The sequence below is a fragment of the Musca autumnalis genome, unplaced genomic scaffold, assembly GCF_047663935.1.
Source record: "Musca autumnalis isolate F117 unplaced genomic scaffold, ASM4766393v1 scaffold_2, whole genome shotgun sequence".
Classification (NCBI taxonomy): domain Eukaryota; kingdom Metazoa; phylum Arthropoda; class Insecta; order Diptera; family Muscidae; genus Musca; species Musca autumnalis.
In genome coordinates, this window is record NW_027411755.1 from 182,356,756 (window position 1) to 182,377,408 (window position 20,653).

The following is a 20,653-nucleotide window of genomic DNA, read 5'->3' on the forward strand; positions in this document are numbered from 1 at the left end:
GCAGTTCTTTTAAAGGAGTCTTCTATAGACAAAAGACCTCCTAAAGGAGTCTTCAATAGACTGAAGTCATCCAAAAGGTCTCTTGTATAGGCAGAAGACCTCCTAAAGAAGTCTTCTTCATCCTGAACAGTTCTTCTTTGAACAGAAGGCTCCAATAAGGGGTTTTCAAATAGACAGATGATCTCATTAACCGGTCTTTATAGGCAGAAGATTTACTACAGAAATTTTGTAGAGATACAATACCTCCAAAAGGGGTCTTGTATAGACAGAAGACCTCCTAAAAAGCTATTCTGCAAGCAGACGACTTTCTAAAGGGATATTTTACAGATAAAAGACCTTCTTAAAGGGGACTTCTATGATAGATGACGCCGTAAGGATGATTTGTTTAGATAGAAGACCTCATAACGGGTTCTTCTATGGATAGAAGTCCTCCTTAACGGAACTTCTATAAAGGGAAGGCCTTCTTTGGGGGCATTCTATATGAAGAAATACTTCTAAAGGGTTCTTCAATAAACAGAAAAACACCTAAAAGGTTTTATAGATAGCAGACCTTCTAATTTTGCTATCTATAGAAGACCCCTTGGTAGACAATTGAAATTTTTTTAGATATAGTAAGGTATAATGAGCTCCCATTGACCTTAAAAACGTGGCATCTTATTAGCTTTTTTAAACTAACCAATTTGTGTTTACCTAAACTGTTTGCTGGGTAATACTAATTTGAATATGATAAGGTTGTTTAAAAAAAAACTACAATAATATTTAACGCACAAGAGCGAGAAATAGAGAACGTAATGCAAAGGAACCTCAACAAGTGAGAATTTAAATTTTAAATAAAAAAACATTTTTTGATAAGACGACAAATGTTTGTTGGCATAGGGTAAACAGAAAGAGCGATACTCGCACTCTCTCAACGCAGGCAGGCAGCCAGCCAACCAACTGATCTACGCCAAACAAACTGGAATGCATTGTTGCTGGCAGTAGTTTAATACCGGCCACAGAGTGGAACGCATTCATATGAAAACACTAGGCGAGGCAAAGGCAATCAACGAAGCCAACCAGCCAACCTACCTACCAACCATTCAACCAACATATTGGATTACTGTAACCAGTTTACAAAACGAACCACTACGTCGTGAAACATACACCACGCAACAAGGCAACCAAAACAGAACGCTAGTCAAGAATAGAACGCGTACAACACACCCACTTATCTATTTACGGCGGATCGTTCGTATTACAGAACCAAAATAAAATTCAAACTATCTCAACATGAATAGGCCCGCTTTGTATCATCAATTCAACGATGTTCAGCGTTATATTGCCGAAAAAGTTTGGAATAAATATTACAAATGGTTACAGTGGCGTTATGATGGTGAAGATACCCTGTTGGATGTGGGCACCGGTACCGGTAATGTTCTAATGGAAATTATTAGACCGCGCACCGCAAAAACATATCGAAAAATGGTCGGCATCGATGTATCACCTGAAGTTATAGAATTTGCCCAAAACTATTATCGTTCGCCAAAGAAATGTGAATTTCGTGTTATGGATATTTGTACCGCACAGCCACTGCCCGAAGATCTCCTGGGACAATTTGATCATGTCACATCATTCAATTGTCTACATTGGCTACAAAATCAAGAGTAAGTGTTCATATTACCACAGTGAATCTAACCGAAAAAACAACAACAACATCATCAGATAACAAATAGGGAAGAGGGTATTAAAATTCACCAGTGATTGTGAACGTTTAGCGTCGTATTTGCATGTTTAAAACATTAGACCATTTACAATAGCAACGGCAACGGTAGAGGCATCGGCATCGTCGTCGACGTAGTTCAAGGTTTGTCAACATCAAAGTGTCTGGGAGAGGGGGGGTTGGGTTGTAGGGAGACACCATTTTATAGAGCGAGACAGTCACGTTCCGCGCCTATGCCAACAACTTGGAAGTGTGTCTTAAAATAGAAAATAAACAAATAAACAGAGGTTGTGGGGTGTTGGTCTTATTCGAAAATAATTTGTTAATCAATGTACTTACTAGCATAGACTAATGAAAACATAGACGAAGGAATACTCAATTTTGCGCCGTCAAGCTACTCAAACACGAAAACTCAAAAACTCATGTAGCCTTTTGCCAGAACAAAATATTTATTAACTTGTATTTTTTGGCATTTTATTTTGAGTACCTCTGTAAGCATACTCAATTCGAACATACTCGGTGAGAGCATTCCTTCGTCTATCTTTTTAATAGTCTATGCTTACTAGTGGTAGGATGATGATACAGCTACTTTTATCAAAAACAAATTAATAGTTTTATTACGATTGTCAAACTGTTTGCTGTTGAATCCTAAAGGGGTCTTGTTTAGATAGTAGACCTCCTGAGGAGTGTATCTATAGATTGAGCACCTCCTAAGAGGATTTTCCATATATGAGAAACATACCAAGGGGGTCATCTATAGTTGTGAAGAGTTCTAAATGTTTTAGTTATCTTCCTTACGGTATGTCCAAAGGATGTATAGATAGAATGCGCCATATAAGGTCTTCAGTAGATAGACCAACAAGATATTCTATATGCATATAAGAGATGCCGTAAGGCGATCTTTTTTAGATAGATGATGTTTGAGAGAGTCTTTCATAGAATAGAGAGTTTAAGGTTAAGGGCGTTTAAGGCAGTGTTCACCAGCGAGCTGCTACTGAGAACAAATTATCGTAACTTTCAATCGAAAACACACGGTAATGTGTGCTCAGTTGCTCTCAGTACGGGCTCGCTGGTGAACACTGGTTTAAGGTCTTCGATAGACGGAAATCTCCTAAATGATTCTTCTATAGATGAAAGCCTTTCTATAAGAGTCATCTACAGACAGAAGATTTTCTAAAGGGGTCTTCTAAAGACAGAAGAACTCTTGAAGGGGTCTTGTATAAACGATATACCTTCTAAATGTCTTCTGTCTCTTCTGTAGACAGAAGACCTCCTTCTTCTACAGGCGGAGACCCTGTTAAGGGAGACATAAGACCTCCTTCCTAAAGAGGTATTCTTAAAAATACAGAAGGCCCCTAAAGGTATTTTCTATAGGTGAATGTCTCTAGAGACATTCTATATATTTATATTCTATCTACTATAGAAAAAGGACCTATTGAATGGCCACAGGAGGTCATTTTAAAGGCTTTTATAGTTGGAAGACATCCTATATATAGAAAGCCTCTTCAGATAGGAGACCTCCTAAATAGATCATCAATAAAGATCCATCTTGCAGAAGACGTGCTATCGATATGAGTAATAAAATTGTCGCTTATAAGCAGAAGAGTATTTTACAAATAAACGACCTACTGCATTCCTTTAAAGGGTCACTGTAGACAGAAGTAATCCTAACTAGGCGTTTCCACCCAGACAGTATTGGCAAGACAATAGGAAAGTAACAAACCATTTTCACCAATACATTCATACTTTTCTCTATACATATTTAAAAATTTTATAAATGTATTTGTGAAAAAGGTTTGTATTTTTACTATTGTCTTGTCAATACTGGCATTTGTAAACGCAGGGCAAAGGGTCTTCTATAGACAGAAATCTACTAAATGATTCTTCTATAGATGAAAACCGTCCTATAAGAGTCATCTACAGACAGATGATTTTTAAAGGGGTCTTCTAAAGACAGAAGAACTCTTGAATAATAATATAATTGTTCCACAAACATCCCAGGCGGGACAGGGGAGACTTCTCTCATATCAATGGGTGCACCCCGATTCATATTAGCTCAATGATATGGCACCTACTGTTTATCGCCGAGTCCGAACGGCGTGTCTAAGACACCACTTGTAGAGAAGTTGTACAAGGCTGAAATACTCAGAAAATGTCGCCAACATTACTGAGGGGTATTTTGCCACCGTTGAAAAGTGTTTGATGTTGCCTGGCCGGGGAATCGAACCCGTGCAAGGCGGGTGTGCATACCATTGCACCACGGTGGCACCCACTCTTGAATGGGGTCTTCTATAAACAGTATAACTTCTAAAAGTCTTCTGTAGACAGAGAACCTCCTTCTTCTATAGGCAGAAACCCTCCTAAGGGAGTCGGAAGACCTCATTAAGGGATCTTCTATATATAGAAGACTTTTTCCATAGGCAGAAACACCTTAGGTGGTTTTCTATAAGACTTCCTAAAAAGGTATTCTTATAAAGACAGAGGACCTAGACTGAAGACCTCCTTCTTCTATAGGCAGAAACCCTTCTAAGGGAGTCAGTAAACCTCCTTAAGGGATCTTGTATAGATAGAAGACTTATTCTCTAAGCGGAACCCCCTTAGGTGGTTTTCTATAAACAAAAGACTTACTAAGAAGGTATTCTTAAAAAGACAGAAGACCTCCTAAAGGGATGTTCTATAGGCTAATATCCTCCTAAAGATCTCTTATATGGAAAAACGACCTTCTAAAGGCTCTGCCATAGACTAAAGACCTTCTAAAAGTGTATTCTAGGGACAGAAGACTTCCTAAAGAGCATTCTATAGAGAGTTGACCTCCTTAGGAGACCTCCTATAGACAAAAGTCATCCCAAAGGCATCTCCTATAGACAGAAGATCTCCTTCTTCTTTAGACAGAATCCCTTCTAAAAGGGATCTTCAATACACATAAGTCTTTGTAAACGGCTTTCTGTAAGCCGAAGACCTCCTAAAGCTTTATTCTGTCTATAGAGACATTCTATAGACAGATGACCCCATAAAGGGTTCTTCAATGTACAAAAGGCATCCTAAAAGGAATTTCTAAGGACATACGACCTCCTAAGGAGCTCTTCTATAGATATAAAACCACCTAAAGGGTTCTTTTATGGACAGAAGGTTTACTAGAAAGTTTAGGGTTCTTGAGAACACAGAAGACCTCCTAGGGGTTATTCTGTAGACAGAAGAACTTCCAATATGATCTTCTATAAAAAGAACACCTCTTGAAGGGATGTTCTATAGACGGAAAACCATCTAAAGGTTCTGCCATAGAGAAGAGACATCCGTACGAGACCTTCTAAAGGGATTTTCTATATACAGAAGCCTTCCTAAAAGGTTTATCAATGAATAGAAGGTTTACTTAAGGGTCTTCTATAGAAATAGGACCTCCTAAGGGCTCTTCTATATCCAGGAGAACTCCCAAAGGGATCTTCTATAAAGAGAAGACGTCCCAAAGGGATGGAGGGATATTCTATAGACGGAAGACCTCCTAAAGATCTCTCCTATAGACAGACGACCTCCTAAAGGCTCTTCCATAGACAAATCACCTTTTAAAAGTATCTCCTAGAAACAACCTAATTACTTACTTTACTTACTTAGCTGGCCCATTACAGAACATTTGTTCTATAGGCCGAACTAAGAAGAGATCTCCATTCCTCTCTATTTGTTGCTTTGCACTCTGGAATACCGCGCCTTTTCATCTCATCATCCACTTGTTTGCGCCATCTATTCCTTGGCCTGCCAATTCTGCGTGCACCGCCATGTGGCATGTATTCATACGCCTTTTTAGCGGGTTCATCATCGCTCATTCTTATGATATGGCCTATCCAACGCAATCGCTGCATCTCGATACGTTTAACAATATTGATGTCGTTGTATAGCAGATACAGCTCGTGGTTCATGCGACGTCGATATTCACCGTCAACGCAGATTGGTCCGTAGATCTTTCGAAGAATTTTTCTCTCAAACACACCAAGCACTGCCATGTCTGCTTGCGCAAGTACCCAGGCTTCGGAGCCATACATCAGCACGGGTAGTATCAGTGTTTTGTAGAGCGTTATTTTTGTTTGACGAGATGTGGCTTTGTTTTTAAACTGCTTACTTAATCCAAAGTAGCATCTGTTGGCCAATAAAATTCTTCTTTTTATTTCACAACTGATGTCGTTTGTTTTGTTGACGGAGGTGCCGAGGTAGACGAAGTCTTTTACTACCTCAATATCATAGGAACCAACTTCCACAGTCGGTCCGAGCTCAATGGACGCATTGCGCGTCGGCACCATCAACTTGGTCTTCTCACCGTTTACCGCCAGACCCACTTTAGCAGATTCTCCTTCGACCTTTATAAAGGTATCAGTTACTTCTTTTACTGATCGACCCATGATGTCTATATCATCAGCATAAGCAAGTAACATGTGGCTATTGGTGTAGATTGTGCCACTTCTTTTGACGTTTGCCTCTCGTATAACCTTTTCTAGCAGGATGTTGAAGAGGTCACACGAAAGGCAGTCTCCTTGTCTGAAACCTCTTTTGGTACCAAACTCTTCGGAGAGGTTCTTTCCTATTTTAACTGAGGACCTCGTGTCAGTTAAAGTCATTTTACAAAGCCGGATGAGCTTTGCGGGAATACCGAATTCAGACATGGCTTGGAATACCTTTGAACGCAGCGGGCTGTCGAAGGCTGCTTTATAATCGACAAAAAGGTGGTAGGTGTCGATCTGCATCTCTTGGGTCTTCTCCAGGATTTGCCGCAGGGTAAATATCTGGTCAATGGTGGACTTGCCAGGTCTAAAGCCGCATTGGTATGGTTCAATTATCTTGTTGACCATTGGCTTTAGTCGTTCGCACAATATCCCTGACACGATCTTGTAGGCAATAGGGAGTAGACTTATGCCCCTATAGTTAGAGCATACAGTCTTATCTCCCTTCTTGTGGACGGGGCGGAGGATACTCGGGTTCCAATCGTCGGGTACTCGTTCTTCCTGCCAGGTGGTGCTAACTAGCTGATGAATACACCTTATCAGCGTGTCGCCTCCGGTTTTGAACAGCTCGGCTGGTAAGCCATCGGCCCCTGCTGCCTTATTATTCTTCAGCCGATTTATTGCTGTCTTTACCTCATCTTGGCTGGGCGGTATACATTTAATACCATCTTCTGGGATTGGGACTGTGGTATCTTCGTCGTCTTCGCTGCTATTGGATACCAACAGATTTGAAAAATGTTCTTTCCATATCCTGAGTACACTATCTGTATCAGTTACCAAATTACCTTGCTGGTCTCTACAGGAGGATGTGCCTGTACCAAAGCCATCAGTTTGATGCTTGACTCTTTGGTAGAATTTTCGGACTTCATTCTGGCTCCTGTACATCTCGATTTTTTCACACTCCCGCTTTTCCATCTCTCTCTTTTTCCTGCGGAAAAGACGTTTCTCCTCTCTCCTTTTCTCCCTGTATCTCTCTCGTGCGCTACGCGTTGCTACGGATTGTAAAGTAGCCTTATATGCCGTATTTTTCTCTTCGGTGGCAGCACGACACTCCTCATCATACCATGGATTCCTTGGTGGAGGTCTCTGGTATCCAAGTATGGATTTTGCGGCTGTTTGCATGGAGTGGGCAATGCTTTGCCATTGCGCTGATATGTTATCGGGATGAGGAGGGCTTTGATTAAGCAATTGGGCTAGTTGAGTGGAATATGCTGTGGCTATCTGTTGTGATTGCAGCTTACCGATGTCTAACTTTCGTGTTGTGTCTGTTCGTACTTTGTTTGCTACGTTTAAGCGGGTGCGTACCTTTGCTGCAACAAGGTAGTGGTCCGAATCAATGTTTGCGCCTCGGAACGATCGTACATCCAACACGCTCGATGAATGTCTTGTAATGTTCAATTCAGATATAAAATTTTATGTGGATGAATAATCTCCACAACAAGCGCATAGCTCACTTTTAATTTGAACATAGAAGGATACACAGCTGTTAAAAAGATTAAACCATTTTGGAGCACAATCCGAACAATGGGAGCCATTAAGGATGCTAGCAAGCAGCCGGGAGGGGGAGTTCGGGTCCGTCTTATGCTCATTAATGAATCCTTCTAAACATAAACAAAAAATATATGTTGTAGACTCCCGAAATAAAAAATACAATACTTGTGGGTGGACTAAGTTCTGGCCAAACACTGTACCCCTGTTGGCCTAGAAAGAATAAAACAAGTGGTCAATCCTAGATCATGACAAATACAACTCCTGATGTTTGGTGGAGTGAATGCCTCTTTACCCTTACCCTTCCTTGGTCTCAAGGCACTATATTTTATTAAGACCCCGTACATGATTTTACCCCGCCACTTTTTACCTCACCCTGGTAAGAAAAGATTAAAACGGATTTAGCTCTTCATATTGATATTATCAAATTTATATTCAGAATTCATTTAATGTAAATAAACTACAAAAACAGTTCAATAAAATAAATCACAAAAGATTTGAATTTTCAGTGGATATTTTACAAATATGGAAATCATATTTTCCAGAAAAAAAAGTTTAGGAGTTTTTTTGTTTTTTTTTTTTCAGAAAATTGAATTGGATTTAAGGACAAATGATATTCTTATGAAAGACAATGGGATCAATGTATAACAATAAATTGTAATAGAATACTTTTAAGATATATGTAGGTTATCTAAATGGGTATCTTATTTAATTCATTTGGGTCAATTCAGGAATTATCCTTGAGTTGTATCAGGATTATAGAGGAATCCTGCGATTGACTAATTTAGTGGATAACAAGCGAATGTTCCAAGAAATTATGATAGTATTTCTTTGGAGAATATATATATATATATATATATATATATATATATATATATATATATATGGCGAATAACAAAAATGTTTTGCAATCGATGAATCGGAGTTTCACCCTATCAGAATTCGCGAACTGTTAATATATTCTGTAGTGTATATTGTAGTGTATGATTTTTCGATATATCCACTGCATCCACCTAAAATTGATGCTGACATTTTGAAGCCGGAATTTCGGGGTTTTTTGAATTTTTTTAATAATCCGGACGCGCAAGAATATTATATTCCAAACTCTTAACACGATTATAGAACTCGTGATTTTACGTCGTTTGATGCATATCTCATGAGTGTGCTCCTTACTGCATCCTAGTAATTGGAGTCGAAAGACCAAAATTTGATTCGTGAATTTTCTTACAAAACCTATTTTTTGCGTGTAAAATTTACAACTGTCATTCCATTTCCTTTGAAACCCGCGTGAATTTAGTTTTTTTACGCGACGGTTCTAATGAAGCCTTCCGCGATTGAGTCCATCTACTAAAACCGCGGATATAGATACCTTGAAAATCGGAAAATCAGCAAAAATATGTTTTGACAAATCCGCGTACTAAACCGCGATTTTCTTTAAAATTTTTTACATAAATGGAATCCTTTACTTGCGATTATAATATTTGCGAAAACGCGTGTCATAAAAGAAAAGAGATACGCGAGTAATATGGGTCTTTCACAAAAAATTGAATATGGAGACACATCCGCGGTTCTTGAAGAATCTAATTAAAATTGTTATATTTTGACGTATTTTTGATAGGCGCTGATGAAACCGGATGCGCATCAAAATCGTATGCACTTTGCGCGACTTTTACCAACTTTAAGGTTTTTTGCAGTGTATGATGCAACTGGTGGCACACAATGACCCCTGAGTGAAACATCGAAATATGCATAAATTTTGAAAGAGATTGATTCGCTGTATCCAAAAACGAATGCGCATCAACCGACTTTAACTAATTCGCGAATAACGGGCTTTTTAATTTTAATATTAATTGAATGATTGTAATTTCAATATTACTCTTAATTTCCTACACATATAAGTTATCACAGTAATCAGTTAAACTCTCGCGATTGTAAACCATATTTTTTGATGAAGTTTTAACAGTATACATTCATTATTCTATGGGATTTTAGCAAAATAGTTGGAGAACTCCCAAATATTTTTTCTAATTTTCGAATCAAACCAAAAAATATATTTGCAACTATATTTTCCAACAATAAGTTTTTCTCTTTTGTTGTTGCTATAATATGCAAATTATGTACCCAATCTCTATAAATTTGGTATCATATTTTTCTACGCATTGTCTAGATTCCGCATATATTTTTTAATTTATTTTTTGAGGGTTTGTGCGGATTCTGGGTAAGGATAATTTGGATTTACTTCAAATTTTTTTTATTATTTGTTGATTTTCCGCGAAAATAATAATAAATTTAATAACTTTTTAAACTTCCACGAATAGATATGGAATGCTGTTAACGATTTATGCAAACATTTTCTCATAACAACAAAAAAGATATTTTTAAATATTTTTTCTTTATATGAGAGTAAAAACCGCTATAACTTTTGCGCGCATTGGCCAATTTCGTGAACGCGAGTAGATTTGAAACCGGATTTTTTTCCTTTACCTCTATACCAAAAATCGTAGATGTGCTCGCAAAAAAAAATTTTAATTTTTTTCAAATGGAATTGTAAAGGAATTTTGTTATTCGCCATATATATATATGGATTAATCCTAGCTGCTGATGTTACAATAGGTGAACAAAATACATAGTTTGTAGAAAAAAATTTTTAAAATTGCAACTTGTACAAATCTTAACGCTAGCACCAAATTGCGTATCAATTTTGACTTTTTCTAAAAAGGATATACTATAAAATACGAGGGTTCTGTTTTGTTTAATTTTTGAAGAAAGAATTTATATAAGGATAACAATGCAAATAAAGGCTCGTAGTCCTTGTTAAGAGCAATTGAACAAAAAGAATAAAAAATCTCCTTGGCTCTTGATCCCGGGAAAGCTTGCAGGATTATCAGGAGGAAGTACTCTATCTTTACTTTTACATTTTTCCTTTATTTACAATTATCCTTAGATCAAATTCCTTCTATTCTAATATCCTGTCATATGCAAATATTTTTTCTAGGGTATTTTTCTTTAAATTTTGTCTATTTTCCAATTAACTCACTGTGATGAGGGGAGATTTTGTGTCACACAGAATCCCCGCGGGTTGCTTCCACATTACCACGTTGAACTTCGAGGCCCCGACGATCGTGTGTTGGTGTGTGTGTATGAAGTGAAAAGGATGCTTTGCTGTAAAGGAATAACTTTTTATGGGTTTTTAAAATGTTTGCATATGTTCCAGGTGCGATTAACTAAATTTTTCAAATACTTGCGATAACTTAATAAATTTTAATTTCATAAATAATTTTCGGCCGATGGCGGGAATTGAACCCACGTCGCTGAAGAAGATGGTATATGCTGCAGCGCCCACTTACTATCTAGGCTACTGAGCTCTTGTTAGTGTCGCTGGTTAACTACTGGATTAGCCCTGTACTTGCTGTAATACAGCTAACTGTGTTACACATCATCCTACATGAACAGTTGTTGTTCTATTTTTAGTGCACAGTAAAGGGCCACCTGATTGCCTTGCTATTGGTTTGCTCGTTTGGTTGGTTGGCTGTTGGTAGATTATGTGAAGTAAAACCGGAGCGGTCACACTTAATATGTTTACAATGTTGTGTACGTTTGTCCAGTAATGACAAATATGCCAACTATGAGCTCGTTGATTGCGGTCGTAGTAGAACAGTGGCAATTTGCTCCACAATTCCTTATATAAAGAATGGCGATTCGTATTAATATTGTTCCATGTAAAACTTGAAGTTTCCCTTTTACGTAGGAAATTTCGTTTAGAGGGAAATATGGCGGCATACAAAATAAAGATGGCGACGAAATTCTATATTTCCTCCTGTTCGATATGGCATTGATATAGGCAACGAAAAGGGTATTTCCTTCGTCATATATGGGGTGGCGAAACAAGATGGCTATTTATGCCGAACTCTGAGAAAAATGTTGGTTCCTCATTTACGGCCAGAAAACGAGACTTCCGCAAATGAGGAGTAACTGGGAATCTAGAGGACAAGAGAACAACAATTCTAGCGCCAATCATTTTACATTATTTACATCACTTCTTACCGATTTTTTTAATAGTTTCTTGTAATTTCCCACTATTCTGTTATCAAGGAAATATTCGTGAAAGCTATTGCTTCAGGAAAATCGTCAACGACTTCACTTGGTACAAACTTTAATTGGAAAATATGTTACGTACTGTGGATACCGATAATTAATTCTAAAAATCACCTTATTGAATTCCGTATAACTGATGAAGTAATTAATTTTAGTAGAAACTATTATTACCAAACTTTTGATTGGATAGATTTTTTTAGATTTTGTATAACAAAGTTATTTTTAATATTCACAATCGGTTGCGGAAAATGGCACAAATTTATTGGAGATAATGTCACGTCTCTACTATGTCTGCAAACCGAAAGAATGATGTGAATTTGCAGTTGTAATATGGGAGTAAAAATCATAATATGTAAATGTTTTCACCACTATATCAAACTGAGCAACTCAACGAAAAAAATTAAAAAATGTTCTCCAGCAAAAGTGAAACTATGGATATTCTGAATTCTCAATAATACATAGAAAAAGTGGGTCTCCAAAATAACGGACATGTTTGGGAAATGAGAAAAAAAATAAAAAAAATATCTTGAGGTTACCCGGATTTGAACCTCGGTCCTTATAACTTCTAAGCCAGCACGCCTCCTCTGAGCCATCTTATGAGTAGGGGGTGGTTTCGCAAACTGTAGTTTTCAGGTCGGTACCACCTAACTGGTATATTCCTAATATGACAGTATAACAGTATTGTTTTATATTTCCTATAAATTAAGTTATGACGCAAACCCAGATCTAAGACAAATTACCAATAACCAATAATGTCCCAGCATACATATTTGTCATCGGTCAATCAAACGCTGATGGGATTGTGAAACCTAATTTACCACAGTCTTCCATCTATCACAACATGATCAATTTGGTTTCTTGTTTTCTGATCTGGAGACAGCCAGGTGCCCTTATGAATATCGAGATGATTAAATCTGGTACTGCTAACTACCATGTTTTTTGCAGCTGCAAAGTCTATCAGCCTCATACCATTGTCAGATGTTTCACTGTGGAGACTGAATTTCCCTAAATAGCCTTCTAATTATTCTGTAGCCAGAAGACATCCTAAAGAGCTCTTCTACAGACCAAAGCCTTCCTAAAGGACTCTTCCATGAAGAGAAGGTTTACTAAAAAGGTCTTCTATAGAAAGTGAGATCCTAAAGATCTCTCATATAAACAAACGACCTCTTAAAGGTACTTCCGTAGACAAAAGACATCCTAAAAGTATCTTCACGGACAGAAGACTTCTTAAAGAACCTTCTATAGAGAGTATGAGATCTTCTATAGACAAACAACCTCCTAAAGGGTCCTTCTAAAGACAGACGATCTCCAAACGAGCTCTTCAAAAGATAGAATACCGTCTAAGGGTTTTTCTGTAGTCAGAAAAACTTCCAAAATTGACAGAAGACTTTCTAAGGAGCCTTCTATATAGAAAAGACCTATTACGAGACCTTCTACAGACAAAATACCAACCAAAGGCTTCTTCTATAAATGAAAGACGTCTTAATTGAATCGTCTCACAGAGGGGAAACATAGGCCTAAAGTTGCTCAAAACTCAAAATATGAAAATGGTTTTTTTATGAAAAAAATTTTGATAAACGGCAATCAGACTCTTTTCTACATTTGCTATAACCATCCTTGACTTTGCAAGATTATCCAATCCAATACAGCAGTCGATTGAACTCAGCCATACTGAAAACAAAAAGTAAATTTTCAAAAACTAAGAAATTAGGTGAACATTAAAATGACATTATTTTCGCGAAAATTTATATTTTTCAAGATTTATTGTTTTTGTACAGTCTCCGAACAAGATTAGCATTTAAAATTTTAAGAATGATTTTACATCTTTGCTCTTTAATAATGGTGATACATATCCTCTTTATGAAAAATTTTTATGATAATTTTTAAGATTACTACAATTTCAATAGTGAAAAAGTCTATTTCCCCGTCGTTTCCCGACCATAGTTTCTTCTAATGTTTTATGCGCTTGATTCTCAAATATCAGATTCAATCATAAAAAATTGCGCATATTTGCGCCATTCCGAAAAAAAAAACTATTTTTTCTTAACTAAAATAGGAAATATTTTTATATGGAATTGCAAGGTTTACTCACACAAAATTTTGTTCCGCCTTATAACCGGGGCTCTTATTTATCAGACTAAACCAACACCTATCAAATATGTTTGCATTATTCAGAAACATTCACGGCTTTTCTCACGTGAATTGAGAAAAATTTAATTTATGTAAGTTTCAAAAAATAAAATTTGGAATGAAATATATGTATATGATCTGTACCGATTTGTTTGAAAATTGGCACAACGTTTTTTTTTAGGCTAGTTCAGGTTGCATGTGTCAAATTTCAGTGATTTTGGTGCATTTTTATCTCATATCAGATGCGAATATATATGGAAGCTGCATCCAAATCTGGACCAATTTTCATTATTTTCTATAGGATTAATCCTTGTACAGAAGATATACTTCGTGCAAAATTTTATATCAATCCGACTGTAAATGAGCTTTCTAGGGCTTTTGATCAACTTTTAACACACATTTCCCCTCTGTGCGTCTATAGACCAAAGCTCCTTACAAAGCTCTTCTATAGACAGAAGACGTCCTTCTTCCTTATATAGAATCCTTCATAAAGGGTTCTTCTGTAGACGAAAAACTTTACAGAGGCTATTCTATAGGCGGAAGACCTCCTAAATGTGTTTTCAAAAGATAGAACAGCTTCTAAAGTGGTTTTAAAAAGAGCTTCTATAACGGTCTTCTGTATATAAAAAAACCTCCTAAAGGCACCTTCAATAGATAAACGACTTCCTAAAAGGTTCTTCTATACACAACATTTCTCGTAAAAGGATATTCTGTAGCCAAAAGCCCACCTGAATAGCTCTTCTATAGACAGAAGCCCTCATAAAGAGCTAAAAGTTTCTTATATGGACCAAAAACTCTGCTAAGGATGTCTTATATAGACAGAATACCCACTAAAATGGTCCTGTATAGACAGAAGGGTAAGGAAAAGTATCTTCTAGTGACAGAAGATATCTTCGCCTATTACCGCCCATTCTACAATGTCAAGAAAATGATATGTGTTTCGACATATGTACATATGTATGTATCTCGCGGTACGTCCTCTACTAGGATGTTAAAAAATTGTATATTATGGACCACGTTCGTGTCTGACGCCTGCTATTTTTCCATTGACAATATGTTCCAGCCTGTATAAAACTGTTTTTTCTTCGTCTCTATCGTAGTCCGTACACATCTGCTCCAAAACCTAAAGTTTCGCGATTTACTCTTGGACAAAATTGTTGGTCTTCCCTCGGGCTGAAGTAGATTTCGGGATTCCCGTTTTTCCATTTCTATTTTTTTCCGAAAAGACGTTTCTTTTCCTTCCTCTTCCCCCGATACCTGTTGCTACGGATTGGGGCTTACCATGTATGCCGTATTCTTAGCTAGCAGCATGATAATCCCGGTTATACCATGTGCCGCTCGCGTACTATTCTGTTGGCCAACCCCACCGATTTTAGTTTATTAAAGATTTCTGAAAATTTGTCTGAAATTTGATTTTCGGTGGTAGCAATTTCGTGGCCGAAAATTATCGAGATATTTTAGGGTATGCACTATGCATTTTCGGAGATTCTCAATGAATTTTTAACCACCTCATTTTATTTACTTATATACATACAAATTATATATAAAATCTAATTTATTTATTTATTTATTTCTGGTTTATACTTATAACTAAATTACAAATATAAAGGGAAAGTGAAGCAATGCCTGAAGAGGTCTTAAGCTTTATATAAAATCTAATATATATATCACCTTTCTATTACAGACAAGCTTTACGAAACATATACGATCTCATAAGGCCTGAAGGTGGTGATTGTCTGCTATCGTTTGCCCCCTACGTACCCATTATGGATATTTATGAATCGTTAAAAGATTCACCAACTTGGTCACCGTACATTGGTCACACAGACTATTTCAGTGGTCCCTTGCAGCGAATTGAAGAATTTGCATTGGTAAAGCTGTTACAGGACATTGGTTTCTATAATGTTCATGTTCAATTTACATACGATGTTTATACTTATGAAAGTCCTCAGGAATTTTCAGGTGAGAATACGTCAATTATGCTCAACATCAAAATCACATACCTAATGAATTATTTCACAACAGATCACATGGCGGCCAGTAGCTTCTTTTTGAAACACATACCCGCCTCTATGCATGAAAAACTAATGGTTGACTTTCTGGAAGTAGCTCGCCGTTTGGGATGTCGAGCATCCAGTGCCTGTGGTAGCAAATGTCAGTACACATATAACTTTACAAATGCTGTAGTCTATGCCAAACGAATTCCCCAACGAAGATAAGCGGATAGAGTGGACAGCATAAGTTTGATAAACAAAAACATCAGTAGTGCCAACGAGAGCAAGAGATTATTTTAGTGATAAGTTAGTAGTAGTAACTAAACAACTGAGGAGAACACTAGTAACGGACGTTAAGAGTGCACATAGACACGTTATCACTAAATGCAACAACAAAATCATATATATTGCACTAACTATTATCTTAATAACACTAGTCTTTACCCAGCGTTCCCATTGATAAGCGAATTTCGAAAATCAAACATTGGAATATTTTCAATTGGAAATGATTTTTACTTTTTTTTTTGTTATTTTAAAATATTAGAATTTAGATTCTAGATAAGATTTGTAATCGAAATTTGTATATAAAATTTTACTCTCTCTCTCTATTCTCATTAGGTCTTGCAATATTAAGCTTATTAATCGTAGAATTGTATGCCATATTTACTTAATATAATGTATTTTATTTTTTATTTTTCGTTGTAACGAAATAATCTAATATTGTGCAATATATGAAAATGTGTTAAGTCGACATTTTGAAAAATAATTAATATGCATTTTAAATGAATTTTTTAAATAATATTTTTCCTACAACTCAATCTCCATTAAAAGTGAATTTTTAAACAATATATTTTCCTTCACTTCCAACCCAAAAAAAAACTTGGATTTAAAAAAAAAAAAAAATTCATACACCTTCAACCCCATAAAGAGTGGATTTTTAAACAATATTTTTCCCACACCTCTAACCCCATAAAGCGTGGATTTATAAACAATATTTTTTCCTACACCTCCAACCCCATAAAGCGTGGATCTTTAAACAATAATTTTTCCTACACCTCCAACCCCATAAAGCGTGGATTTTTAAACAATAATTTTTCCTACACCTCCAACCCCATAAAGCGTGGATTTTTAAACAATAATTTTTCCTACACCTCCAACCCCATAAAGCGTGGATTTTTAAACAATAATTTTTCCTACACCTCCAACCCCATAAAGCGTGGATTTTTAAACAATAATTTTTCCTACACCTCCAACCCCATAAAGCGTGGATTTTTAAACAATAATTTTTCCTACACCTCCAACCCCATAAAGCGTGGATTTTTAAACAATAATTTTTCCTACACCTCCAACCCCATAAAGCGTGGATTTTTAAACAATAATTTTTCCTACACCTCCAACCCCATAAAGCGTGGATTTTTAAACAATATTTATTCCTACACCTCAAACTCCATAAAGCGTGGATTTTTAAACAATATTTTTTTTCTACACCTCCAACCCCATAAAGCGTGGATTTTTAAACAATAATTTTTCCTACACCTCCAACCCCATAAAGCGTGGATTTTTAAACAATAATTTTTCCTACACCTCCAACCCCATAAAGCGTGGATTTTTAAACAATAATTTTTCCTACACCTCCAACCCCATAAAGCGTGGATTTTTAAACAATAATTTTTCCTACACTTCCAACCCCATAAAGCGTGGATTTTTAAACAATAATTTTTCCTACACCTCCAACCCCATAAAGCGTGGATTTTTAAACAATAATTTTTCCTACACCTCCAACCCCATAAAGCGTGGATTTTTAAACAATATTTTTTCCTACACCTCCAACCCCATAAAGCGTGGATTTTTAAACAATAATTTTTCCTACACCTCCAACCCCATAAAGCGTGGATTTTTAAACAATAATTTTTCCTACACCTCCAACCCCATAAAGCGTGGATTTTTAAACAATAATTTTTCCTACACCTCCAACCCCATAAAGCGTGGATTTTTAAACAATAATTTTTCCTACACCTCCAACCCCATAAAGCGTGGATTTTTAAACAATAATTTTTCCTACACCTCCAACCCATAAAATGTGGATTTTTAAACAATATTTTTTTTCTACACCTCCAACCCCATAAAGCGTGAATTTTCAAACAATATTTTTTCCTACAACTCCAACCCCATAAAGCGTGGATTTTTAAACAATATTTTTCCCTACAACTCCAACCCCATAAAGCGTGGATTTTTAAACAATATTTTTTCCTACACCTCCAACCCCATAAAGCGTGGATTTTTAAACAATAATTTTTCCTACACCTCCAACCCCATAAAGCGTGGATTTTTAAACAATAATTTTTCCTACACCTCCAACCCCATATAACGTGGATTTTTAAACAATAATTTTTCCTACACCTCCAACCCCATATAGCCTGGATTTTTAAACAATAATTTTTCCTACACCTCCAACCCCATAAAGCGTGGATTTTTAAACAATATTTTTCCCACAACTCCAACACCATAAAGCGTGGAATTTTAAACAATATTTTTCCCTAAACCTGCAACCGCATAAAGCGTGGATTTTTAAACAATAATTTTTCCTACACCTCCAACCCCATAAAGCGTGGATTTTTAAACAATATTTTTCCCACAACTCCAACACCATAAAGCGTGGAATTTTAAACAATATTTTTCCCTAAACCTGCAACCCCATAAAGCGTGGATTTTTAAACAATATTTTTCCCTAAACCTCCAACCCCATATGGCGTGGATTTTTGAACAATATTTTTCCTACACCTCCAACCCATAAAACGTGGATTTTAAACAATATTTTTCCTACACCTCCAACCCCATAAACCGTAGATTTTTAAACAATATTTTTCCTACACCTCCAACCCCATAAACCGTGGATTTTTAAACAATATTTTTTCCTACAACTCCTACCCCATAAAGCTTGGATTTTTAAACAATATTTTTTCCTACAACTCCTACCCCATAAAGCTTGGATTTTTAAACAATATTTTTTCCTACAACTCCAACCCCATAAAGCTTGGATTTTAAACAATATTTTTTCCTACAACTCCAACCCCATAAAGCTTGGATTTTTAAACAATATTTTTCCCTACAACTCGTACCCTCTCTCTTTTTCTCTTTTTTCTTACAACTCCAGCCCCATAAAGCGTGGATTTTTAAACAATATTTTATCCTACAACTCCAACCCATAAAACGTAGATTTTTAAACAATATTTTTTTCTACACCTCCAACCCCATAAAGCGTGGATTTTTAAACAATAATTTTTCCTACACCTCCAACCCCATAAAGCGTGGATTTTTAAACAATAATTTTTCCTACACCTCCAACTCCATAAAGCGTGGATTTTTAAACAATAATTTTTCCTACACCTCCAACCCCATAAAGCGTGGATTTTTAAACAATAATTTTTCCTACACCTCCAACCCTATAAAGCGTGGATTTTTAAACAATAATTTTTCCTACACCTCCAACCCCATAAAGCGTGGATTTTTAAACAATAATTTTTCCTACACCTCCAACCCCATAAAGCGTGGATTTTTAAACAATAATTTTTCCTACACCTCCAACCCCATAAAGCGTGGATTTTTAAACAATAATTTTTCCTACACCTCCAACCCCATAAAGCGTGGATTTTTAAACAATAATTTTTCCTACACCTCCAACCCCATAAAGCGTGGATTTTTAAACAATAATTTTTCCTACACCTCCAACCCCATAAAGCGTGGATTTTTAAACAATAATTTTTCCTACACCTCCAACCCCATAAAGCGTGGATTTTTAAACAATAATTTTTCCTACACCTCCAACCCCATAAAGCGTGGATTTTTAAACAATAATTTTTCCTACACCTCCAACCCCATAAAGCGTGGATTTTTAAACAATAATTTTTCCTACACCTCCAACCCCATAAAGCGTGGATTTTTAAACAATAATTTTTCCTACACCTCCAACCCCATAAAGCGTGGATTTTTAAACAATAATTTTTCCTACACCTCCAACCCCATAAAGCGTGGATTTTTAAACAATAATTTTTCCTACACCTCCAACCCCATAAAGCGTGGATTTTTAAACAATAATTTTTCCTACACCTCCAACCCCATAAAGCGTGGATTTTTAAACAATAATTTTTCCTACACCTCCAACCCCATAAAGCGTGGATTTTTAAACAATAATTTTTCCTACACCTCCAACCCCATAAAGCGTGGATTTTTAAACAATAATTTTTCCTACACCTCCAACCCCATAAAGCGTGGATTTTTAAACAATAATTTTTCCTACACCTCCAACCCCATAAAGCGTGGATTTTTAAACAATAATTTTTCCTACACCTCCAACCCCATAAAGCGTGGATTTTTAAACAATAATTTTTCCTACACCTCCAACCCCATAAAGCGTGGATTTTTAAACAATAATTTTTCCTACACCTCCAACCCCATAAAGCGTGGATTTTTAAACAATAATTTTTCCTACACCTCCAACCCCATAAAGCGTGGATTTTTAAACAATAATTTCTCCTACACCTCCAACCCCATAAAGCGTGGATTTTTAAACAATAATTTTTCCTACACCTCCAACCCCATAAAGCGTGGATTTTTAAACAATAATTTTTCCTACACCTCCAACCCCATAAAGTGTGGATTTTTAAACAAAATTTGTCCTACACTTCCAACTCCACAAAACGTGAATTTTTAAACAATATTTTTCCTGCACCTCCAACCCCATAAAGTGTGGATTTTTAAAC

The 20,653-nt window shown here is 36.3% G+C and overlaps 2 protein-coding genes across 2 annotated transcripts in view; one reads left to right on the forward strand and one right to left on the reverse strand.

Annotated features, from left to right (window-relative positions):
- The window catches only part of LOC141394970 (meiotic nuclear division protein 1 homolog), a 139,783-nt gene that overhangs the window by 33,723 nt on the left and 85,407 nt on the right, over window positions 1-20,653 (reverse strand). The window lies entirely within an intron of this gene.
- Window positions 867-16,659, forward strand: LOC141393242 (juvenile hormone acid O-methyltransferase-like). Its single transcript, XM_073966219.1, has 3 exons — window positions 867-1,643; window positions 15,584-15,861; window positions 15,925-16,659. The coding sequence occupies exons 1-3, from the start codon at window positions 1,270-1,272 to the stop codon at window positions 16,116-16,118; spliced, it is 846 nt and encodes a 281-aa protein (XP_073822320.1). The 5' UTR covers window positions 867-1,269; the 3' UTR covers window positions 16,119-16,659.